This window comes from Lithobates pipiens, unplaced genomic scaffold, assembly GCF_037356315.1.
Source record: "Lithobates pipiens isolate NorthernLeopardFrog02 unplaced genomic scaffold, aLitPip1_a1.2 Scaffold_16, whole genome shotgun sequence".
NCBI lineage: Eukaryota > Metazoa > Chordata > Amphibia > Anura > Ranidae > Lithobates > Lithobates pipiens.
This window is the reverse complement of record NW_027507748.1, coordinates 15,056,988-15,084,288: the sequence shown is the minus strand read 5'-3', so window position 1 is coordinate 15,084,288 and position 27,301 is coordinate 15,056,988. Positions and strand designations below refer to the sequence as shown.

The following is a 27,301-nucleotide window of genomic DNA, read 5'->3' as shown; positions in this document are numbered from 1 at the left end:
GGGACACATAGGCCAACATGCAGGGACACATAGGTGCAGGGACACATAGGCCAACGTGCAGGGACACATAGGCCAACGTGCAGGGACACATAGGCCAACGTGCAGGGACACATAGGCCAACCTGCAGGGACACATAGGCCAACCTGCAGGGACACATAGGTGCAGTGACACATAGGCCAACACGCAGGGACACATAGGTGCAGTGACACATAGGCCAACACGAAGGGACACATAGGTGCAGTGACACATAGGCCAACATGCAGGCACACATAGGTGCAGTGACACATAGGTGCAGGGACACATAGGCCAACGTGCAGGGACACATAGGTGCAGGGACACATAGGCCAACGTGCAGGGACACATAGGTGCAGGGACACATAGGCCAACGTGCAGGGACACATAGGTGCAGGGACACATAGGCCAACCTGCAGGGACACATAGGCCAACCTGCAGGGACACATAGGCCAACCTGCAGGGACACATAGGCCAACCTGCAGGGACACATAGGCCAACCTGCAGGGACACATAGGCCAACACGCAGGGACACATAGGCCAACACGCAGGGACACATAGGCCAACACGCAGGGACACATAGGTACAGTGACATTTAGGCCAACATGCAGTGACACATAGGCCAACATGCAGGGACACATAGGTGCAGTGACACATAGGCCAACATGCAGGGACACATAGGTGCAGTGACACATAGGCCAACACGAAGGGACACATAGGTGCAGTGACACATAGGCCAACATGCAGGCACACATAGGTGCAGTGACACATAGGTGCAGGGACACATAGGCCAACGTGCAGGGACACATAGGTGCAGGGACACATAGGCCAACGTGCAGGGACACATAGGTGCAGGGACACATAGGCCAACGTGCAGGGACACATAGGTGCAGGGACACATAGGCCAACGTGCAGGGACACATAGGCCAACGTGCAGGGACACATAGGCCAACGTGCAGGGACACATAGGCCAACCTGCAGGGACACATAGGCCAACCTGCAGGGACACATAGGCCAACCTGCAGGGACACATAGGCCAACCTGCAGGGGCGTTTTTAGGCAGGAAAAGAAAAATAGCCAGTTAAAAATCATCCAGTGTGCATCACGAGGCTTTAAGTCGTGGAAAAGACAGTGTCAGGGAGCTCAGTGGAGACTCTCAGGTGTATTACTGTGAAATCAATACTCTTCATGCTGGATGTACAACACACAGGAAAATTCAATTACTAATCATATTCCAGTGCAGTTTCCAGTGGATTGTGCCAGTAAAGAGTGTGGCGGGGGGATTGGTTTGGGGGGCAGGGCGGTCATAACCTTACATTACCTTAACCTTGCTGGAGACTATCACCTTACATTACCAATAAGCCTGGATCAATGTGTGTCGAGGAATGGTGTAACGTGAGTGTACTACATACTGACCCCTAACAACCCTGTGTAAAGGAAATGCGGAGTAACTGCAGCACAGAGTTTTTCTTTTGAGGGTAGAAGGGGTGAAATTTAGAACTAGTGGCTGTTACGTCTGTCAGTATCCCTACTGGGGAGATTTCTCTTTACATGCTTTTATGTCATCAGGCATTTTATGTCATTGGGTATTTTTACATCATCAGACATTTTGTCATTGGGTATTTTATATCATCTGGTATTTTACGTCATCGGGTATTTTACGTCATCGGGTATTTTATATCATCAGATAATTTATATCATCGGGTATTTTATGACATTGGATATTTAATATCATCAGGTATTTTATATCATCTGGTATTTTATATCATCTGGTATTTTCCATCATTGGGTATCTAATGTCATTGGGTATTTTCTGTCATCAGGTATTTTATGACATCGGGGTATTTTATGACATCGGGTATTTTACGTCATTGGGTATCTAATGTCATTGGGTATTTTACGTCATTGGGTATTTTATGTCATTGGGTATTTTACGTCATTGGGTATCTAATGTCATTGGGTATTTTCTGTCATCAGGTATTTTATGACATCGGGGTATTTTATGACATCGGGTATTTTACGTCATTGGGTATCTAATGTCATTGGGTATTTTACGTCATTGGGTATTTTATGTCATTGGGTATTTTACGTCATTGGGTATCTAATGTCATTGGGTATTTTCTGTCATCAGGTATTTTATGACATCGGGGTATTTTATGACATCGGGTATTTTACGTCATTGGGTATCTAATGTCATTGGGTATTTTACGTCATTGGGTATTTTATGTCATTGGGTATTTTACGTCATTGGGTATCTAATGTCATTGGGTATTCTCTGTCATCAGGTATTTTATATCATCGGTATTTTATGACATCGGGGTATTTTATGACATCGGGGTATTTTATGACATTGGGTATCTAATGTCATTGGGTATTTTCTGTCATTAGGTTTTTACGTCATTGGGGATTTTATCGGGGATTTTATGTCATCCGGTATTTTATGTCATTGGGTACTTTATCTCATCGGGTATTTTACATCATTGGAGATTTTATGTCATTGGGGATTTTATCGGGTATTTTATGTCATTGGGTATTTTATGTCATTGGGTATTTTGCGTCATTGGGTATTTTATATCATCGGGTATTTTACGCTATTGGCTATTTTATATCATCGGTTATTTTATATCATCGGGTATTTTACGCTATTGGCTATTTTATATCATCGGGTATTTTATATCATCGGTTATTTTATATCATCGGTTATTTTATATCATCGGTTATTTTATATCATTGGGTATTTTACACCATCGGGTATTTTACGCTATTGGCTATTTTATATCATTGGGTATTTTATATCATCGGGTATTTTACGCTATTGGCTATTTTATATCATCGGGTATTTTATATCATCGTGTATTTTACGCTATTGGCTATTTTATATCATCGGGTATTTTATATCATCGGGTATTTTACGCTATTGGCTATTTTATATCATCGGGTATTTTATATCATCGGGTATTTTACGCTATTGGCTATTTTATATCATTGGGTATTTTATATCATCGGGTATTTTACGCTATTGGCTATTTTATATCATCGGGTATTTTATATCATCGGTTATTTTATATCATCGGTTATTTTATATCATTGGGTATTTTACACCATCGGGTATTTTACACCATTGGGGGTGTATTTTATATCATCGGGTCTTTAACGCTATTGGGTATTTTATGACATCGGGGTATTTTATATCATCGGGTATTTTACATCACTGGGTATCTAATGTTATTGGGTATTTTCTGTCATCTGGTATTTTATGTCATTGGGTACTTTATCTCATCGGGTATTTTACATCATTGGGGACTTTATCTGGGATTTTATGTCATTGGGGATTTTATCTGGGATTTTATGTCATTGGGGATTTTATCGGGGATTTTATGTCATTATGTCAATCTTCCAGAGGTCAAGTGGTTAATAAATCAACCCCCAAAGTATACATTGCATATGTTTTGTTTTTCGAGGTTCCTCAAGTGAGCTCACCGCAGCGCTGATGTTTGTCACCCGTCACTATGCTCCCAGTCATTAAGCTGTTCATCAGCCAATAAAATATTCGCTCTGCAATTTTTTTTTTTTTTTCATGAACCGCTGCATCACTCACTACAGCAACTGTAGTATTGCTGCCGCTGTTGCTCGTGTCAGCGCGGGAAGTGTTAACTAACTCAACGGTCGATTCATGCACAGGAGGAAAATCCATACTGTGCTATTAGCAAGATAAATAAACAAGAGATGCCACCGGGATCCCTGAGCTCCAATGCCCCAGACACAACACAATATTCCACTCCGGTAATCAGCTATAGAGAGAGATGAAAGGGAAGGACGCAAATTCTCGCCATTCATGAGGAATTGTGGGCGATTCTTCTAATGTTTACACCCTGCTCACCTGTCATCGTGTACTAATGTATCACTAAAAATGTATTTCTTTCATTGTTATTTCCTGAATTTATATATTACAAAAACATTGAATATACAGAGCTAGTCCACTCACATCAGGAGCTCACACTCCAATGTCCCCCCCCCACCCCCACTATTAGTATTATACATGTATATAGAGCTCTGACATATACCACAGTGCTGTACAGAGAACACTGAGTCAGTCACATCAGGAGCTTACACTCTAATCCCCCCTCCCCCCCCCCCCCCCCACAGTCACACACTATTATTATTATATATTTACAGTGCCTTGAAAAAGTATTCATACCCCTTGAAATTTCCCACATTTTGCCATGTTACAACCAAAAACATAAATGTATTTTATTGTATTTTTTATTTTATGTGATGGACCAACACAAAGTGGCACATCATTGTGAAGTGGAAGGAAAATGATAAATGATACAAATAAATCTGTGAAAAGTGTGGGGGGCATTTGTATGGCGCCCCCCGGAGTCAATACTTTGTAGAACCGCCTTTCTCTGCAAATACAGCTGCGAGTCTTTTTGGGGATGTCTCTACCAGCTTTGCACATCTAGAGAGGGGCATTTTTGCCCAATCTTCTCAAGCTCTGGAAAATGAAAAAATGATAAATGGTTCTCACAATTTTTTTTTAAAATAAATATTTGAAAAGTGTGTGGGGGGAGGGGGGGGGGGTCATTTGTATTCAACCCCCTTTATACTTATACCCCTAACTAAAATCTTGTGGAACCAATTGCCTTCAGAAGTTGCCTAATTAGTAAATAGAGTCTACCTGTATATTTAATCTCAGTATAAATACAGCTGTTCTGTGAAGCCTCGGAGACTTGTGAGCCCCTGTACACACGGTCGGAGATTTCCACAACCAAATCCGTCGGATTTTGCCCGTCGGATTTTGTCCGTCGGATCTTGTCCGAAACTGTTGCATACACACGGTCGGACAAAGTTGGCGAAAAATCCGATCTTTCAGAACGTGATGACGTTATTTCGTTACGATGGGACTACGTTCAGGCTAGTAGCCAATAGCTTTGATGTAGGAATTTGATCTGAGCATGCGTGGCACTTTGTCCGATCAAAATGCTCAACACATGATCGGATTAGATCCGACCGGCCCAGTTGGTCGGGAAATATTTCCAACATGTTGGAAAATTGGGTCCGACGGAGATTCGGACGGAATCAGTCCGATGCATACCACACACAGTCGGATTATCCAACGACGCGGTCCGATAAGACGCATTCCGACGGATTCTCCGATCCTGTGTACAAGGCTTTAGAGAACCTAAGTGAGCAAACCACATCATGAAGGCCAAGGAACACACCAGACAGGTCAGGGATAAAGTTGTGGAGAAGTATAAAGCAGGGGTCGGTTATAAAAAAATCTCCCAAGCTTTGAGCATCTCACGGAGCTCTGTTCAATCCATCATCGGAAAATGGAAAGAGTATGGTACAACTGCAAACCTACCAAGACATGGCCGTCCACCTAAACTGACCAGGCCGGGCAAGGAGAGCATTCATAAGAGAAAAGCCAAATGGTCCATGGTAACTCTGGAGGAGCTGCAGAGATCCACAGCTCAGGGGGGAGAATCTGTCCACAGGACAACTATTAGCCCTTGTACACACGGTCGGAGAATCCGTCGGAATGTGTCCTATCGGACCGTTTTGTTGGATAATCCGACTGTGTGTGGTATGCATCGGACTGTTTCCGTCGGAATATCTGTCGGACCAAATTTTCCAACTTGCTGGAAATATTTTCCGACAAACTGGTCCGATCGGACATACTCCCATCATGTGTAGAGAATTCCGATCGGACAAAGTGCCACGCATGCTCAGATCAAATTCCTACACCAAAGCTATTGGCTACTAGCCTGAACGTAGTCCCGTCGTAACGAAATAACGTCATCACGTTCTGAACGATTGAATTTTCCGACAACTTCGTCCGACCGTTTGTATGCAACAGTTTCGGACAAGATCCGTCGGACAAAATCCGACGGACAGAATCCGCCGGATTTGGTTGTCGGAATCTCCGACTGTGTGTACAAGGGCTTAGTCGTCTCTCCACAAATCTGCCCTTTATGGAAGAGTGACAAGAAGAAAGACATTGGTGATAGAAAGTCATAAGAAGTCCTGTTTGCAGTTTGTGAGAAGCCATGTGGGGGACACAGCAAACATGTGGAAGAAGGTGATCTGGTCAGATGAGACCAAAATTCAACTTTTTGGCCTAAAAGCAAAACGCTATGTGTGGGGGGAAAACTAACACTGCACATCGCCCTGAACCCACCATCCCCACCGTGAAACATGGTGGTGGCAGCATCATGTGGTGGGGATGCTTTTCTTCACCAGGGACAGGGAAGCTAGTCAGAGTTGATGGGAAGATGGATGGAGACAAATACAGGACAATCTATGAAGAAAACCTGTTAGTCTTCTAAAGACTTGAGACCGGGGCGGAGGTTCACCTTCCAGCAGGACAACGACCCGAAACATGCAGCCAGAGCTACAATGGAATGGTTTAGATCAAAGCATATTCATGTGTTAGAATGGCCCAGTCACAGTCCAGACCTAAATCACATTGAGAATCTGTGGCAAGACTTGAAAATTGATGTTCACAGATGCTCTCCATCCAATCTGACAGAGCTTGAGATATTTTGCAAAGAAGAAGAATGGGCAGAAATGTCCTCTCTAGATGTGCAAAGCTGGTAGAGACATCCCCAAAAATACTTGTAGAGAAAGGGGGTTCTACAAAGTATTGACTCAGAGGGGCGCCATACAAATGCCCCTCCCCCACACTTTTCACATATTTATTTGTAAAAAATGATGAACCATGTATCATTTTCCTTCCACTTCACAATTATGTGCCACTTTGTGTTGGTCTATCACATAAAATCCCAATAAAATACATTGACGTTTTTGGTTGTAACATGGCAAAATGTGGGAAATTTCAAGGGGTATGAATACTTTTTCAAGGCACTGTATAAAGCTCTGACATATACCGCAGTGATGTACAGCAGTCACAGAGCTGGTCACATCAGTCTCTTTACCTTAAGAGCTTACACTCTAATGTCCTCCCACAGTCACACTCTATTAATATTATACAATTTTATAGCTCTAATATATACCGCAGTGCCGTACAGAGAACACTGAGCCAGTCATGTAAATCCTCTGAGGGCCCAAAGTCAAATAAGTTATGTGAAAACACACACAACTTCAAAAAGATCCCCTTGTCTATGTACAAATCATCTACCCATTATATAGTATAAGGCCTGAATCACACCCATGCATTTTTAGTGCTTTTTGCATTTTGCCACATACACACGACCGGACTTTCCAGCAGACTAGGTCCAACGGTCTTCCGGCGGACTTTTCAGAATGTGCGGACTTGCCCACACATGACCGGACTTCCCGGCAGACTAGGTCCGCCGGTCTTCCCGACGGACTTTCAACGGAGTTACGGCGGACTTCCAAATGAACGGACTTGCCCACACACAGACATTTTGAATGTGATGGGTTACGACGGGACTAGAAAAGGAAGTCAATCTCGCTGCTTTTAATCGGTGAGATTGACACCTTGCGAGCTCCGTTCACCTGGTATGGATTTTAAGGGGAACCCCCTACACCGAAAAAACGGTGTGGGGGGTCCCCCCAAGGTCCATACCAGACCCTTATCCGAGCACGCAGGCCGGCCTGTCGGGAAAGGGGGTAGGGACAAGCGAGCGAGCCCCCCCCTGAACCGTACCAGGCCGCATGCCCTCAACATGGGGGGTGGGCGGGTGCTTTGGGAAAGGGGGGCGCTCTGCGGCCCCCCCCCCCACCCAGTGAAAGAGGTCTTAGGGTCACTGGTTCCCACAAAGCGCCAAAAGTGTCAGTTAGTATCCGGTTGCCCGCCGCAGTCCCGCTATAAGTCGCTGATGTAAGATTCCACAAATATATCCCATAGTTTGTAAATGCTATAACATTCAAGTAAACCAATCAATATACGCTTATTGGGATCTTTTTTTTTTTTTTTACCAAAAACAGAATACATATTGGCCTAAATATATGAAGAAATTCGATTTTTTATTTATAAACGCAAAAAAATAAAAACCACAAAAGGTAATCAAATTACACCATAAGAAAGCTCTATTTGTGGAAAAGAAATGATAATTGTATTTGGCTACAGCGGCGCACGACCGCGCAATTGTCAGTTAAAATAATGCAGTGCCGGATTGCAAAAAAATGGCCTGGTCATTTGGGGTAAATCTCCTGGAGGTCAAGTGGTTAAATGTACACCCATGCGAGAGCCATGTTTGTCCCCATGGGCATGCAGGGGGGTGCACAGGTGTTCAATACATCCTCTAGAGGGCAGTTCAATTCATGTCAATTGGGGACGCAGATGGACACAGTTGATGCTCCCAATCTGACATCTATGTGAGTACGGGTCCCCAAACACACACGGTCTGCGTTCAGGGACCTGCACCCTAATGGATGTCACATTGGGAGCAGCAGCTGTGTCCGTGCGGCAGCTGCGCCCCAAATCGACATACACGGGACTTCCTGCATGATGATGCACGGAAACACCTTTTAGATTGTAAGATCTAATGAGCAGGGGCCTCTGATTCCTCCTGTATTGAAACCGTACTGTTTGCCCTCGTGTTGTAAAGCGCGGTGTAAACTGTTGGCGCGATATAAATCCTGTATAATAACAATAATAATAAAAACACCCGTGCATCCCTAGCGGGGAAACACAGCCCTAGCACTCTTACTCAAACCAGTTAACTTCTTGGGAAGGAAAATTGAGATTTTTTGGTTATTATGTCATGGCTTCTCTTCAGGTCATTGCAGACCATGAAGTGGAGGGGGGAGGGTTGCATAGCTCCCAACTGTCCCTGATTTGGGAGGACTGTCCCTGATTTGGAGGGACTGTCCCTGATTTGGAGGGACTGTCCCAGATTTGGAGGGACTTGGAGGGACTGTCCCTGATTTGGGAGGACTGTCCCTGATTTGGAGGGACTGTCCCTGATTTGGAGGGACTGTCCCTGATTTGGAGGGACTTGGAGGGACTGTCCCTGATTTGGGAGGACTGTCCCTGATTTGGAAAAAAAAGTCCCTCTGTTCCTCTTTCCTCCTCAGTTGTTCCTCATTTTGGTCTGATCTATATAGTTTTTATATAAAATTCACTTTTTATCTTTCAAAAAGTGTTTCCCAGTGATAAACCTTTCACCCAATTTCTAAATTGCTGCATTTGTAAATTTCAAAAGCCAATATAAAGGTATATAGTAGTGGTAAAAAAAAAAAAAAAGAAAAAAAAAAGCACTTGTGGGTTTAACCAATCATTTTTTTGTGCAATTCTCCTTTAATGGGGGTGTGGCAGGGGGTGTGTCCTATGCCTGCATACTTTGCTAATAGGTGTCCCTCATTCCTGTCTCACAAAGTTGGGAGCTATGGATTTAAATAATCTTTTTTATATATCTATAATTCTCCTTTAGGGGGCGTGCCTTATGCCTACATACTTTTGCTAATAGGGGACCTCGTTTCCATTGCAAAAAGTTGGAAGGTATGGGTCATCGATGACATATATATAGAGATATACACAATCTGGATGGTATTTCTCAAAAGCTACAGAGGATATAAATCCATTTGTTTGCAGCAAACATATTTCCAAATCCAGATATTGCCATAGAAAATATTAGTGACATCATCACTGTGCTGCACATAGTCTGTGCAGAGAGCAGAGATGTGGGAAGGACCCAGCAGGCCCAACCCACTACAGGGTGCATGGAGAAAACTACAGGAGGGGGCGGAGACAAGACAGATCACCCTGCACAAGGAGAGAGAGAGAGCAGAGTTGTGGGAGGGGCCTGGCAGGCCCCACCCACTACAGGGTTCATGGAGAAAACTACAGGAGGGGGCGGAGGCAAGAGCAGTCACCCTGCACTACGAGAGAGACCAGAGCTGTGGGAGGGGCCCAGCAGGCCCAACCCACTACAGGCTGCCTGAAGAAAACGACAGGAGGGGGCAGAGACTAGAGCAGTCACCCTGCACTAGGAGAGAGAGCAACCGTGACCATCCTTTATTACAGGGAGCACCTGCACAGAGGTAAAGTATCACACTGGTTTACTGCACAGACTTGGAAGAAATACACTAATCACCCTTGTGCCGCGTACACACGGGCGGACTGTATGGCATACTTAGTCCGTCGAAACTACCACGGATTGTCCGTCGGATTGTATGATGGACTAAGTACGCCATACAATCCGCTCGTGTGTACGTGGCATAAGCCTTGGTGCACACTAGATGCACTGCAAATTCACAGAGAATTTGCTGCGGGTTTCGCACCGCATCAAAATTGCAACCTGTCCATGTGAACCGAATGCGGAGTGTATGTTAAGTTAACAACGCCCTGAAATCGGTTTGCAAAACGCAGTGTGATTTGCAGAATCGGATGGCATGCATGCGATCCGATTCTGGTGTGGGTAAAAAAACAAAAACAAAAGAGCGCGAGTTTGGTGCGAATGTGGTGCAATTTGAGCCATACAAATCCATGGCTCAAATCGCACCCCAGAGACACCGCGTGTAATCGCCACAGGAATGTGCTGCAATTCCTGAGCTTGCATCAGTATGAGCCCGAGCGTAGATTCAACTGAGAACACACATTCCCCCTTTATATAGATAATGTTGGCTTATCCTGGAGTGCAGCTTTAAACTGATCTATACATTAGGGCTGGGGAAAAAAATCGATTTGAATCTTGAATCAATGTGAGAGGTCAAATCGATTCAAATTTTCAGCAAATCGATTTTTTTTCTCACCAGGACCGGCGCGGTGTCAGTCTAAAAACTCCTACCCGCAGCTCCGCAGGACTGGCACGGTGTCAGCCTAAAAGCTCCTACCCGCAGCTCCGCAGGACCGGCGCGGTGTCAGCCTAAAAGCTCCTGCCCGCAGCTCCGCAGGACCGGCGCGGTGTCAGCCTAAAAACTCCTGCCCGCAGCTCCGCAGGACCGGCGCGGTGTCCATCAAAAAAAACTTGATGTGAATAGTCAATCAAGTTTTTTTTTTTTCTTTAAATTGCAGCTTTTTTTTTTTGGGGAGAAAATCTTCCAGCTCTACTATACATGGAATATTTGTGGAATACAGAGTGTCGGAGGGATCAGGTTCTAAGACAGGGCCTCTTGGAAGCACTGCTTTTCTTTGAGCCGAGTATAATACGAAGATTGTCTCACCTTTCCTTCATCTCTTGGCGTGTCACTTAAATGTACAACTGGACCCGGGTGAGTCTTGGTAGATCTACAAAAGGAAACAAAGAAGCAGAGTGATTTCAGATGGTTCACGAATGTCACACCAAGATGAGGATACTTTTATATAGTTTCACAACTTCACACCCCGGAGACTCTGAGCTGCTTTAACAATGTTTTATTTATATGCAGGATTTTATCAGATCTTACTCTGCCTTATAATTGTTACATCAGTCCCTGCAAAACGCAGAAATCCTTCCGAATGTGCATGTATGGCGCTTAACCGTGGCCAGGCGATGGACGTTCCAATGTTTGCATATTCTTTTTTGTTTTGGTATTCTTTATTAGAGAGGAAGAGTTCCTCTGATTTTCTGAATTTCATACAATAATCAAATGTAAGGACAACAGTTACAGAGTATAACAGGATTGTTTACAGTGCAGGAAGAATGCGACTCCATTCGCATCATGGCGTGCGGCATCAGGCGCCGCGTCTATACGCACATTTTGAGTGTTGCGCAACAATGAAACAATGAAACGCACCATAAAACACCACATTTATCTTCTGCATTTCCCTGAATGATTTTACATGTGTTTTGCGTAATGCTCCCCGTCCTATAACCTCTGTGATTGGCTGTCACATGACCGGGTCCCACCGGCTGTTATTCGTTAGTGAAGACGAGAGCTCAGTACAGAAACATCGGCCGCCCAGTGATATTAAAGCCAAGCCTTTTGCCGCCACATGTGTTACACGGGCGGCAACAGGTTAAAAACCCACTCCGGGTTTACCTCCCAGCCACCTCTAACCCATTCCTGTACCATGTAAAGTCAGATATACTAACTTAAGCCCCCCTCCAAATATACCCACCTAAGTCACCCTCTCCAGGTCCCTCGCCAATGATGGCTCACCCAGAACCTTGACTGCCGCGCACCCACTGTGGCATGCACGCAGCACGCTCTGTGATCACAGCTGATCACAATGTAAACACACTTGCCAGTTATCGGCATTCCTTTCCTCACACGCCATCACACTGTGAGGAGAGGAGAGAGCCGGTAACTGGCCAGTGTGAAAGGAGACATTTATAATGATAATCAGTGTCCTGATTATCAGCGCAGCCCCAACAGTGGCCCACCAGTGCTGCCATTCAGTGCCCAACAGTGCTGCCAATCAGTGCCTTCTCATCATTGCCACCTATCAATGCCCATTAGTGCTGCCTATCAGTGCCACCTATCAGTACCCATGAGTGCCGCCTATCAGTGCCCATCAGTACTGCCACTCAATGCCCATCAGTACTGCCACTCAATGCCTCCTCATTAGTGCCACCTATCAATGCTCATCAGTGCTGCCTATGAGTGCCGCCTATCAGTGCCCCTCAGTGCTGCCACTCAGTGCCCATCAGTGCTGCCACTCAGTGCCCATCAGTGCTGCCACTCAGTGCCCATCAGTGCTGCCTATCAGTGCCACCCATCAGGACCCATGAGTGCCGCCTATCAGTGCCCATCAGTGCTGCTTATAAGTGCTGCCACTCAGTGCCCATCAGTGCTGCCACTCAGTGCCCATCAGTGCTGCCACTCAGTGCCTCCTCATCAGTGCAACCTATCAATGCCCATTAGTGCTACCTATCAGTCCCACCTATCAGTACCCATGAGTGCCGCCTATCAGTGCCCATCAATGTAGCCCATCAGTGCTGCTTATAAGTGCTGCCACTCAGTGCCCATCAGTGCTGCCACTCAGTGCTCTTCAGTGCTGCCAATTAGTGCCTCCTCATTAGTGCTGCCTATCAGTGCCACCTATTAATGCCCATCAGTGCCAACTATCAGTGCCCATCAGTGGCACCTATCAGTGCCGCTCATCAGTGCTACCTATCAGTGCCCATCAGTGCTGTCAATCATTACCTCCTCATCAGTGGCGCCTATCAGTGCCCATCAGTGCCGCCTATTGATGCCCATCAGTGTCACCCATCAGTGCCCATCTGTGCCACCTATCAGTGCCCAACAGTGCCACCTCATCCTCTGCCCAGCTGACCCTGTCCTATGTCCCGCTGACCCCATCCTCTGCCCCATTGACCACATATGCGGCACCAGGACGAATCATATCTCAGGGTCTGATGAGAAAGCCCACAGTTGCTCACTGTGACCAGCTGCAGCTTCCTCGTCAGACCCTGAGACACGAACGGTATACACAGCTGGGGTGGGACAAATTTAGATAAGGGGGGAGGGCACCTGATTTTAGTTTTGCCTAGGGCAGAACAAAACCAAAATACACCACCGCTGGCAACGAAGGATGAGAGAGGGGGATCATAAGGTGCCAGCACTGACCACGACCTTATCAAGGTGACTCAATGGGTGTTCTGGGCACCATAAACCCGAGGGAACCGTTATCTGTATAATAAAAGATTATGGAGAAATGCGCGAGGTGCATTATGTTCTGAGTCACCCAAACTCACAATGTGTCATCTACCAGAGAAAACAATCGAGAACACGATGTTCCATTCTAGCAGCAAAAATCAATTAACTGCGGCTCATTTTATGGCTAGAATCCACTTAGAAAAGAAAACAATTGCATTTACTGTTTCATTAGTGAAGTGAAGCGGCGTCTTTTTGTGCGGGGCGATAAAACGCGCACGGATCGGGGGCTCTATACTGCACAGACACCCAACTGACAGCGGCAGCAGGTAAATCCACGCCGAACCAGTCCTCAGACACGATCGTTACGCTGTTTGGACAGCCGTGACTGGATTCTTCAGAAGCGCGTCTCTATCTGTTTCCTGTCACTGGCAGAGCTGTCAATCCAGCCTGCTCAATATGGCCGCCGTCATGTCCGCCTGGCCAGCTCCAGAGACCGTCTGGTGGGGGGGGGAGGTGGTCATTAACTGCGATACAGACACAGGATGGCCCGGGCGCTTCCCATTTCTATCAATCGGCTGGATACTGCGAGCTCGTCCCTGCCTTTATAGTGCTGTACGATTTACCTCTTCCAGCCTGTAATACCCCTTCATTACCAGGCCGTTGTCCACTTTTCAGCAATGTGATAGTTTGACTGACAATTACTCAGTTTGTCAACATTGTGCCCAAACTAATTTTTTATCTTTATTTGAACTTTAGCGCTTTCTTTTGGTGGTATTTACAAGGCAGCCATCAGAAATTTTTAGGGCCCCTTACACAGCTTTAGGCCTGCCCCCCCCCCCCCCCAGGCCCCATGGGCCATCCCACCGAATCCACACACCGGCCACCTCACCTGTACACACCCCCCCCCCCCCAATCCTGGATATATGTCAGCCCTCTCCACCCCTGTATATATTCCAGCACCCCTCATACCTGTATATATATCAGCCCCCCCCCCCTCAATCCTGTATATATGCCAGCCCCCCTCATACCTGTATATATGCTAGCCCCCCCACACCTGTATATATATCAGCCCCCCCTCAAACCTGTATATATATCAGCCCCCCCAATCCTGTATATATGCCAGACCCCGCTCACACCTTTATATATGTCAGCCCCCCCCCACATATATGCCAGCCCCCCTCACACCTGTATATATGCCAGCCCCCACACACATACATATACACATTATATATTTATGGTGTGGAGCCCTCTGACCGATACGGTTAAGGATGACAAACAAGGTTAACATAAACTCGCTTACTTGAAATGGACCTGAAAGTGTATCCAAGTTTGTTTACTGGGTGAGCTCGACAAAGGCCTGGGTCATCTCCGCTTGCGGAATGGGTATGTAGCGGGCGAAACAGGTGGACCTCCATCTGCCCAACTTCTTGACAATGTGAGTAGGACAGAGGTGAAGGATACCCGGGAGTATCCTGACACGTTCCACCGGGCAGCGTTTCAGAGGTTTAGTGAGAAATGGCAGAAGAGGACTAACTCCTGGTTGATCAGCCAAAAAAGGGGCCGACAGGCGCGTGAGAATGGCGACCGGGTACCAGCGGTTGTTGGACTTATAAAGGTGTATGTCCGAACCCGAGCCAAGCTGCTGCGTCTTGGAGACTGCTAAGTGTAAGACGAAATGGTCTTCGTATCGGACCAGGTGGTGCTCGCACAGCATGCGTGCTGTGAGGCTACAACAAGTAAAACTCGCTTGGCCGTAAGAAGCCGTAGAAGGCCAGGTGTATGGCTGCTTGTAAATGACACTAATGTGGAGACCGAAAAGGTGAAGTGGCCAGGAAATCTGACATATTTCTAAACGTCTCCTGTAACAGGCAGTCGTTTTGGTGCCGGCCATCGGCTGGCGCTTTCTGGATACCGCGCATAACAGCCCGAACGGCGTGGTAAAATAGGAAGGGTACGGTAGGGTCCTGGAGGGACGTGAAATGTTGTACACTGGTCAGGTATAGCCGGATCGTATTAAAGGATAACGCCAACTGCGAGTGGCAGTAGGCAACGAAGGCTATGACTTGCTTGACACGGGACGTCTCTGTACTGTGATACGTGATGAAGTTGGTTAAAGGCCCTCCAGGCTGATTGATAGGCTTTGAGGGTATTGCGGGAAAGGGAGTGATCAAATGAGTTGGGTAGCCGCTAGGAGGTGAGGGGCTAATCCAGGGTCAGTTGAGACCAGTCCGAGATAGCTGCCGATGTTAGTCCGGCTCCGGGTACCTGAACGAAACGAGACAAGGTTAAAAGCGGGAGAGGGCGTCCGCTGCCTGACTTTACCGGGGATAAAGGAAGAATGGATGTTGAACTGAAACAACAACAAGAGCTGGACCAGTCGACGTAGGAAGGACATAACCAACAGAGAGGGCGCCTTGGCGCAGCCAGGAATTGCCAGTAACTGGGGAGGCCAGGGAGCTGCGAGCCAGAGGTGGCCAAAAAAACAGCCGCAAGCCCGTGGAGGCCGCTGCGTCGGTCATCACCTGGGGAGAAAGGGAAGACACGGAGGGAATGAACAGGGAGACGTCATTCCCAGACGATAGGTATTCCTCCCGCATAGCAAGGACTGCTATTGCCGCGGGAACCCGGCTGAGGACTTGCTCTGGATCCTGTGAGAGGGACAGTAAGACCAATAGGCGTGACACAAAGGCGCGACCCCTGAGGGATGATGTGCATAGCGACGCTCGACATGCCGTGAAGGGACTGTAGGTGTCTTTCGGATGACTAAACTGGGGAATATGCGAGGATATTATATGTCCGTAAAGATGGCAGTTGTAATGGGCGAGCACCGGCCGACGACCATGGGCCGATGCCTCCGGACGCATCGCAGTGGGGATCTTGCTGTATGGGCCGTAACAACAGATGGCTCTCCGAGCATTGTAAGGATAAGAAATGTTGAACGCTGGCTAGAAATAGCCTGGGCGTGCTACAGGAAGAAGCCAGTCGCGTGTGTCAACATGATCCTGGTGCGGACGGAAGTAGAACTCAACTGTCCTAAGGAAGAGACGGATAGACAGACAACAGTGAATGGTTTGTAAGAAAGCCACGGGAGACGAGAGGCCAATTAAGTGCTGCTGAAAATGACGTGTAGCCAGTTTGTGTGCCACTGAGAACGTGCTTGCCAATGAATGATTGCAAGAAGTTATGCTAAGTCACGAGCCTTGGCGTGACTAAAAGTTGTGTTTAAACATGTGCTTGCGACAATTGCCCGGGAGTTTGTCACTGGAGATGTATACGTAGTGACTGTGAGCCATTCGTGTTACCGCATGTGCACTGCGAAGACTACAGGAGTTGTGCTTGAATGCATGTTTGGATGCGTGCTTGCGATGATTGCAAGATGTTACCCAGGATGCGTGCTTGCCATGACTGCAAGATGTTATGCTAGGATGCGTGCCTGCAACTAATGCAAGGAGTTGTGCCAGGACTCGTGCCTGCAACGACTGCAAGGAATTATGGTAGGCTTCATGGGTAGCCAGGCCGGAAAAGACAGAAGTCCATCCGGTCCAACCAAATCAAAATAAATAAGGTATCACACAACCCGACACCCAATTCTACGCCCGCAGCTGATCCAGAGGAAGGCAAAAAACCCCCAACAGAGCATAGGCCAATTTGCTACAGCCGGGGAAAATTCCTTCCTGACCCCTCGAGAGGCAATCGGATTTTTCCCTGGATCAACTATACCTATAAATATAAGTACCCCGTAATACAACGTACATTTAGGAAGGTATCCAGGTCTTCCCTAAAGCAATCTATTGAGCAAGCCAGAAGTGCCTGCCAGCAATGATCGCAACAAGTTGTGCCTGGACACCTGCTTGCAACGATTGCAAGAGGTCTATGCTCAAATGCGTGCTTGCCATGATTGCAAGAGAACTATGCTCGAATGCGTGCTTGTAATGAGTGCAAGAGGTCTATGCTCGAATGCGTGCTTGCAATGATCGCCAGAGGTCTATGCTCGAATGCCTGCATGCAACGATTGCAAGAGGTCTATGCTTGAATGCATGCTTGTAATGAGTGTAAGAGGTCTATGCTCGAATGCGTAATTGTAATGACCGCGAGAGGTCTATGCTCGAATGCGTGCTTGCAGCGATTGCAAGAGGTCTATGCCCGAATGCGTGCTTGTAATGAATGCAAAAAAGGTCTATGCTCGAATGCGTGCTTGCAACGATTGCAAGAGGTCTATGCTCGAATGCGTGCTTGTAATGACCGCGAGAGGTCTATGCTTGAATGCGTACTTGCAGCGATTGCAAGAGGTCTATGCCCGAATGCGTGCTTGCAACGATTGCAAGAGGTCTATGCTCGAATGCGCGCTAGTAATAAGTGCAAGAGGTCTATGCTCGAATGCGTGCTTGTAACGATTGCGAGAAGTCTATGTCTGGATGCATGCTTGCAACGATTGCAAGAAGTCTACGCTTGGATGTGTGTTTGCAACGATTGCAAGAAGTCTGTGCTTGTATGTGGAGAAAACAGCGAGACACGCCTAAACGAAGCTGTGTTTCCCTTTTGAAGGCAATCTATAATGAAATGAGGCCGAGGAGCAAGGCCCCCCGGCAGGCATCCAAACATTGAAGAATCAACTGGACCCAAGCCGGGAAGCGGTATGTGACAGTGAAATGAGAGAACCTGCCATGACAGAGATCCGGATCGCCATGCCACAACTTGCGACCGAGCACGAAACGGATTCTGGAGCATGTACTGAAATGAGGCCATTCCTGGGGCACGCCGAGACGAATTTGGTACACCGATGTGACTATTCGTACCGGAACGTGATAGGTGAAATGAAATGAAAAAACCCATGACAAAGACAAGAATCAGAGGACGAGCCCATGAACCAAACAGATGAATCCTGTCTTTGGAGCATGTACTGAAATGAGGCGTAGCAGCTGGGCACACCAGAACGAATCGGTGCATAAGGAATGCGACAGGATTCGAATTGGCGCGTAATAAGTGACAGAAATGATATGCCATGACAGAGACAAGATTCAACGACTGGACTGATGGTTACAACAAAGAATCCGTCTCTGGAGCATGTACTGAAATGAGGCGTAGCAGCTGGGCACACCGGGACGAATCGGTGCATAAATAAACGCAACAGGATTCGAATCGGAGCGTAATAAGTGACAGAAATGATATCCCATGACAGAGACAAGATTCAACGACTGGACTGATAGTAGCAATAAAGAACCCGTCTCTGGAGCATGTACTGAAATGAGGCGTAGCAGCTGGGCACACCAGAACGAATCGGTGCATAAAAAATGCGACAGGATTTGAATTGGAGTGTAATGAGTGACAGAAATGATGTCCCATGACAGAGACAGGATTCAACGACTGGACTGTAGGTTACAAAGAATCCGTCTCTGGAGCATGTACCGAAATGAGGCGTAGCAGCTGGGCACACCAGGACGAATCGGTGCATAGAGGAATGCGACAGGATTCGAATTGGAGCGTAATAAGTGACAGAAATGGTATGCCATGACAGAGACGAGAATCAGGGACCGTGCGTGAACCTGCGAGTGATTCAGTCTCTGGAGCATGTACAGAAATGAGGCCGAACCCTGGGGCACTTCAAAGCGAATCGGTGCACCAGAGGTGCGACAAGATTCGCGCCGGAGCGCGACTAGTGACAGACATGATTTGAAACGGTAGAAATGACTGGGAGTGAAATGATTTGACATGAGATAAAATAAGATACATAACATAACTGCATGAATGAAGAGACATATATTCGAACTGGAGCAGACAAAGCGAAACGTGCGGACTGCTTGCCTTGTCGTAACAAGCAGTCGGCTGTGAGTCGAACGATTCGACCGATACTAATAGAAATGCTCGGGCAGACGAATGGTTTCGAATGCCGTACCTGCGAATGAATCGCCTGACGTGGCGTAATCGAACGTGTCGAAAAGTGATAACGACTACATCGAAAATAGAAAATAGTGACATGCGTACGAGGGCCACAGTAAAACATTCGATTTAAAAGAAGCGAGCGGGTCGAGAGTGCAGGGAATGTTGATGGTACATCGAAATACATATCTGAAAAGGGGATGCCGAAGCCAAACCTGCGACAGCCGGCCCAACGTGAAACGACAAATTCGATGGGTACGACGACACTCCGACGGCGAAACCCACGGACGCTGATGTACGGGTAGACGAGTTGTCAAGACGGAAACGAATAACGCGGGAACTCACGAACAGGCTCACTGCCTCTGGTCTGGATAGTCGGCCCTTGATGTCTGACGTATCAGATATCGCGCACCGGAACCGACGAGGAAGACAGGCGAACGGGCTGGTTATATACTCCACCGGGCTCCTCCCATAATTTCAGGCCACCATACTGGCCTTTCTATATATATATATATATATATATATATATATATATATATATACACATACATATGCATACACACACACACACACACCTGTATATATATCAGCCCCACACCTGTATATATGCCATCCCCCCTCACACGTGTATATATGTCAGCCCCCCCCCAAAACACACCTGTATGTAAGCCCCCTCACACCTGTATATATATTAGCCCCTCCCCCCACTCAATCCTGTATATATGCCAGCCCCCCCTCATACCTGTATATATATATCAGCCCCACCCCCATCCCCCACAGCTGTATATATGCCAGCCCCCCTCACACCTGTATATATATCAGCCCTACCCCCTGTACACACACACACCTATGATATATATATATATATATATATATATATATATATATATATATATATATATATATATATATATATATATATATATATATATATATATATATATCCCCCATACCTGTATATATGCCAGGCCCCTTCACACCTGGGGCTGCTATATATATATATCAGCCCCACCCCCATCCCCCACACCTGTATATATGTCAGCAGCCCTCACACCTTAATATATATCAGCCCCATCCCCACACACTCACACCTGTATGTATGTCATATATGTCAGCCTCCCCACCTGTATGTGTATATATATATATATATATATATATATATATATATATATATATATATATATATATATATATCAGCCCCACCCTCCTACACACACACCTGTATATATGACAGCCCCCCTGTATGTATGTATGTATATATATATATCTATCATTACCCCCATTGTGTCAACCGCACACATACACAAATCTGTAAATACACAACCCTCTGGCCCCTCCCTGTACACAAACAGCCCCCCTCCCTTTCCTTCACAGCCCCTATTTATAAAAGAAAATCTTCCTACCTAGTCCCAGCTCATTTTCACAAAGCTGACATGTTGCTGACACACAGGAGCACAGTACAGGCAGCTCACACGAGGGGTGCACATGCACATAGTAGCCAGATGTGGCAGTAAAGAGCTCAATGTCTGAGCTCAATGACACAGAAAACAGCAGAAGCTGCAAGGTCGTTTCTATAGTGCACAACACAGCTCCCTTTCACCCATCCTGCCTTCTTCGGGTCCCCTTACAGTTGTATTGGGTATTTAACAAATACTGATAAAGCTGCTGAGGGAAGATACATCCTAAAGTGGTTATAAAGCCTTAAGGTTTTTCACTTTAATGCATTCTACGACCTCAACCAGATAGAACACCTTTGGGATGAATTAGAGCGGAGACTGCGAGCCAGGCCTTCTTGTCCAACATCAGTGCCTGGCCTCACAAATGCGCTTCTGGAAGAATGGTCAAACATTCCCATAGACACACTCCTAAACCTTGTGGATGGCCTTCCCAGAAGAGTTGAAGCTGTTATAGGTGCAGAGGGTGGGCTCTCTCAACTCAATATCAAACCCTACAGATGACATTAAAGTTCATGTGTATGCAAAGGCAGGTGTCCCAATACTTTTGCTAATATAGTGTACTTATAGTCATTAGGGTTGCCCCAAAAAATGTGATAAAGTCTGGTCCAAATAGCTTTAGGATGACTCTACTGCGCATATGTAGGTGACCGATAAAGTGTATAATGGATGTGGCTGGCGTCCTCATCCCAGGGGACATGATGTTATCTGGATTACTTACAAAAAGGTTCTATGGGACGCACACACTTGGGTTAAAGTGGTTGTTAAGCCACATGTACATGTTTATACCATCAGCGCTGTCTCTAACTACAGTGTGCCTCTGTGTGTGTAATTTATTTTTTAAAAAAATTAAGTATTTACCTCATTTCTGAGCGCCGATTGCCGCTCACGCGATCGGCCGGCTCTCTCCTCTCCCCCTCTGAGAGATGCAGTGGACGTGGCCGAGATTCCCCTGCTGACATCAGTCAGGAGGGGTGGAGGAGAGAGCTGGCCGGTCACGTGAGCGCCAATTGGCGCTCAGAAATTAGGTATATACTGTCTTTTTTTTTAATTATTATTATAAATTACACAGGGGTACACAGCATTAAGAGATAGTGCTAATAGTATAAACATGTACATGTTATTCCAGCAGCAGGAGGGGAGGGGAGGGGGGCCACTGTCACGAGCTGACAGATAGGGAGGGGAGGGGGGAGAGGATAGACAGGAAAGCTGCGGATGATGAAGCCACGTAAACTGACTATGGTGTCAGGGCTCAGCAGCCATGATATATCATCATGGTCAGTTTACAGAGGGGAGGGTAGAACAATGCAGGAGGATCAACCAGGTATTTCAGGTGATAGAAGGTGACAGACTACACAGTACAAGCACTGTGCTGTATAACATGCTTTAAAAGGGACAGGATCCATTTTTATGTTAACAAACGCTTTGTTGCTGTTTTTATGTTGTTGTTTTTCTCCCTTTTGTTCTAGGAAAGTTGTACAACCTGCACTATCTATCTAGCTGTTATGGTCTGCCAATCAAGCCCCTGCGTGGAGGTATTTCTGTACTATTCTTGAAAGGTAATAATAATAAAGGATTTTTTTTTAACCATAGTCTTCCAATTGTCACAAGGCATTCCTGAGACATTAACAAACAAGCTCCTGTTGACCAAATAGAAAAGGCCCAGGAGGATCTAAAAGGCCACCTGGCCCCTGGGATCTGTAGAGCGCGGTTTTGATGGGCAGTTTAAAGCGTTTGTTAACCCAAAACAAAAACAACAAAAAAAAACGGATCCTGCTCCTTTAAAGCAGGTTATATGACAAAAGTGCTTGTCCTGTGTCATTTGGCCCCCTGTAACACCTAAAAAACCTGGCTGATCCTGCCAGTTTATACCCATCCCTCTGTAAACTGACCACGGTGTATCGTGGCTGCTGAGACCAGACACCGTGGTCAGTTTACGTGCCTCTGTCATCAGAAGCCTGCTATCTGCTCTCCTCTATGCTCCTGTGTCCTCCTCCGCCCCTCCCCTCTAGGTCTGTGTGTGAGCAGCCCCTTCCCACTCCTGCTGCTCTCATAACACTAACCTGTATACACCATCAGCACCGCCTCCTATAAATATTGCAGTGCCCACCCCCCCCCCCCTTATAAATATAAATGCTGTAAATACCTAATTTAAGAGCAGAGATTGCGATCACATGACCAGCCAGCTCTCTCCTCTTCCCTGCCAGACTGACATCAGCAGAGGAATCTCAGCCCCGCCCACTGCATCTCTCAGAGGAGGAAAGCAGAAAGCTGGCCAGTCATGTGATCGCAATCTCGGCAGTGAAATTAGGTATTTGCAGTACCGTATTTATCGGCGTATAACACGCGCCGGCGTATAACACGCACCCCAAGTTTAGGAGGGAAGTTTAAGGAAAAAACCTTACATTTTAAATGCCCATCAATGTAGCCTTCCACTGTCCCCCTGCAGCCCTACACTGTCCCCCTGCAGCCTTCCACAAAATTGCAGTATGGTTAGTTTTAAATTTACCGCTGCCGCCATCTTCGGCTCCTCCCACCGCGATCTTCGGCTCCTCCCGCCGCCGCCGAGATCTTCGGCTCCTCCCGCTGCCGCCGCCGAGATCTTCGGCTCCTCCCGCTGCCGAGATCTTCGGCTCCTCCCGCCGCTGCCGAGATCTTCGGCTCCTCCCGCCGCTGACATAGACCGAGCCAAGCCGAGGGTACTCGGCTCTGCTCGCAGTAACGCCCTCGTCCCGCCCCTTGTCCTGGCTCCTGTGATGGACACAACATCGGGCCAATGGCGGGACGTAAAGGCTAGGAGGCGGGACTGGGCGTGACTGAGAGCGGAGCCGAGTACACAGTACACTCGGCTCAGCTGGGTAAATGTCGGCAGCGATCCACAGAGCACAGATCGGCGGGGGGATCGGCGTATAACACGCACCCATGATTTCCCCCCGATTTTAAGGGAAAAAAAGTGCGTGTTATACGCCGATAAATACAGTATTTATTTTTATAAATCACACACAGAGCGGGATACTACAATATGAGGCAGTGCTGATGGTGTATACAGGTTATGCCCCATACACACGGTCGGAAATTCCGACAGAAAAAGTTTGAGAGCTGGATCTAAAATTTTCCGACAACAAAATCTGATCGGACTTTTTCCGATCGTGTGTAGAGAATTCCGACGACGAAAGCTATTGGCTACTGGCCTCTGCGTAGCCCCGTCGTACCTTTTGTACGTCACCTCGTTCCGTTTTTCGACAACTTTGTGCGACTGTGTGTATGCAAGGCAAGTTTCGGCCAAAATCCGTCGGGAAAAAATGCAACGGATTTCGTGGTCGGAATGTCCGACCGTGTGTATGGGGAATTAGAGTGGCTAAACAACCACTTTAAATATTTCAAGGATGAAGATAGTCAGCTTTGACAGGAAGGAATGTTCCTCAGAAAGTATGAGAAATATATGATGGCGGAGGTGTAGAGGGGACTTATACCGGCTGAGAGCAGCGGAAGAGATCAGGAAGGCCGGCAATCCTAGATCTGTGGAAAGGTCAGAGCTGAAGCCGGTGATTTATGTCTTCTCCGATTAGAGAGAAGAAAATGTATCACTTTAATAATTGCAAACCTGTTAGATTTGTATTCATTTCCTAAATGCCACAGCATAAAAACCGGCTCAGAAAAGGCTGCGGCATTTCATCCTTGCGATTTATACCGCCGCTAATAGATCAGATAAAAAAGGGACAGTTCACAAATCACACTCTGTTTATCGCAGTCATCACTAGACTTACACTATACCTTGCAATACACACTGGAAACATTACAGACCGAGCTGCACTTCTTCCCTGTGCTGCCCCGTCTGAACGCTGGACACACGTTCACTTCCCCCCCCCCCCCCCCCCCACAACTACATGGACACCCGGCTTCAGCTGACAAATCACTTACTATGGTCAGGGTGACGGCAATGACAACATTTATGTGAAGGGGTTGCAGCTCATCATTTCTATGATACACAAAAGTGGCCCCCTCCACACTGAAACTTTGGGGTCCCAGAACAATGACATACAGACACCTGGAGGTCACTGACACTTGGGGGACCCAGAATATTTCAACACTTGGAACCTAAAGACTTGACACACTAACACACGGGGTCACAGATCAATGATACAATGACATTTGGGGGTCCAGAACAATGACGCACTGACACTTGGGGGTCCATAACAATGATGCACTGACACTTGGGGGTCCCAGAAAAATCACACACTGACACTTGAGGTCCCAGAACAATGACACACTGATACTTAGGTGTCCCAGATCAATGACACACTGACACTTGGGGGTCCAAGAGCAAACACACACTGACACCTGGGGTCCCAGATAAATGACACACTGACACTTGGGGGTTCCATATCAATGACACACTGACACTTGGGGTCCCAGATCAATGACACACTGTTCACTGACACTTGGGGGTCCCAGAACAATGACACACTGACACTTGGGGATCCCAGAACAATGACACACTGACACATGGGATCCCAGATTAATGACCCTTGGGGGTCCCAGAACAATGACCCTTGGGGGTCCCAGAACAATGACCCTTGGGGGTCCCAGAACAATGACCCTTGGGGGTCCCAGAACAATGACATACTGACACTTAGGGGTCCCAGAACAATGACATACTGACACTTGGGGATCCTAGATCAATGACACATGGGGGTCCCAGAACAATGACCCTTGGGGGTCCCAGAACAATGACATACTGACACTTGGGGATCCCAGATACTGACACTTAGGGGTCCCATAACAATGAAACACTGACACTTGGGGCCCCATAACAAGCCCGCACTGACACTTGGGGGTCTCAGAACAATGACACACGGGCACTTGGGGGTCCCAAAGCAATGACACACTGGCACTTGGGGGTCCCAAAGCAATGACACACTGACACCTGGGGGTCCCAGAACAATGACACACTGACACTTGGGGGTCCCAGAACAATGACACACTGACACTTGGGGGTCCCAGAACAATGACACACTGACACTTGGGGGTCCCAGAACAATGACACACTGACACTTGGGGGTCCAGAACAATGACACACTGACACTTGGGGGTCCCAGAACAATGACACACTGACACTTGGGGGTCCCAGAACAAAGACACACTGATATTTGGAGGTCCAGAACAATGAAACACTGACACTTGGGGTCCCAGAACAATGACACACTGACACTTGGGGGTCCATAACAATTACGCACTGACCCTGGGGGGTCCCAGAAAAATCACACACTGACACTTGAGGTCCCAGAACAATGACACACTGACACTTGGGTGTCCCAGATCAATGACACTGACACTTCGGGGTCCCAGAACAATGACACACTGACACTTGGGGGTCCCAGAACAATGACACACTGACACTTGGGGGTCACAGATCAATGACACTGATACTTGGGGGTCCAAGAGCAACACACACTGACACTTGGGGTCCCAGATCAATGACACACTGACACTTGGGGGTCCCAGATCAATAACACTGACAATTGGGGGTTCCAGAACAATGACACACTGACACTTGGGGATCCCAGAACAATGACACACTGACACATGGGATCCCAGATTAATGACACATGGGGGTCCCAGAACAATGACCCTTGGGGGTCCCAGAACAATGACCCTTGAGGGTCCCAGAACAATGACCCTTGGGGGTCCCAGAACAATGACACACTGACACTTGGGGGTCCCAGAACAATGACACACTGACACTTGGGGGTCCCAGAACAATGACACACTGACACTTGGGGGTCCCAGAACAATGACACACTGACACTTGGGGGTCCCAGAACAATGACACACTGACACTTGGGGTCCCAGAACAATGACCCACTGACACTTGGGGGTCCAGAACAATGACACACTGACACTTGGGGGTCCCAGAACAATGACACACTGACACTTGGGGGCCCCAGAACAATGACACACTGACACTTGGGGGTCCCAGAACAATGACACACTGACACTTGGGGATTTAACAAACTGGTGCACACAGAATCTCTGTGCAGATGTGCTTGTTCAATGAGGCTTTGACAATACAACCTGGAAGCTGACTGGTTACTATGCAGAGCTGCACCAGATTCTGTGTGCATCAGTTTTAGTAAATCCCCACCAGTGACACCTGGGGGTCTCACAAAATCAGAACCCTGATACATGGGATAATAACACTGCTATCCCTGGCCTAGTAGGACACAATAACAATTGGGGTCCTATTACAAGGCAAAGCGTTCAGGCTTACAAGCCTTGTAAGGCAGAACACATGAGCTCATGTATGTTTTAACTCACTTTTTTCATGCACCAATAAAGAAGCAACAAGGACATTTGGAGTTGCCGGTGTTCTATCGATATGTGCCCTCCGTCCGATAGTGCCCGCGCATGCGCAGGACGGAGCCGCACTCCAGCTGATATGGCAATCAGCTGGAGTGATGTGACCACGGTGCATGCTCACATCAGAGGAGGCAATTTTCGAC

At 47.2% G+C, this 27,301-nt stretch overlaps 1 protein-coding gene across 8 annotated transcripts in view; it reads right to left on the bottom strand.

Annotated features, from left to right (window-relative positions):
* STXBP5L (syntaxin binding protein 5L) overlaps positions 1-27,301 on the bottom strand; it is a 508,429-nt gene that overhangs the window by 232,505 nt on the left and 248,623 nt on the right. For all 8 annotated transcript variants that reach the window (XM_077479605.1, XM_077479606.1, XM_077479607.1 and 5 more), the window contains exon 6: positions 11,110-11,173. In XM_077479605.1, coding sequence (XP_077335731.1) covers positions 11,110-11,173 — 64 coding nt within the window. The remainder of the gene's footprint in view (positions 1-11,109; positions 11,174-27,301) is intronic.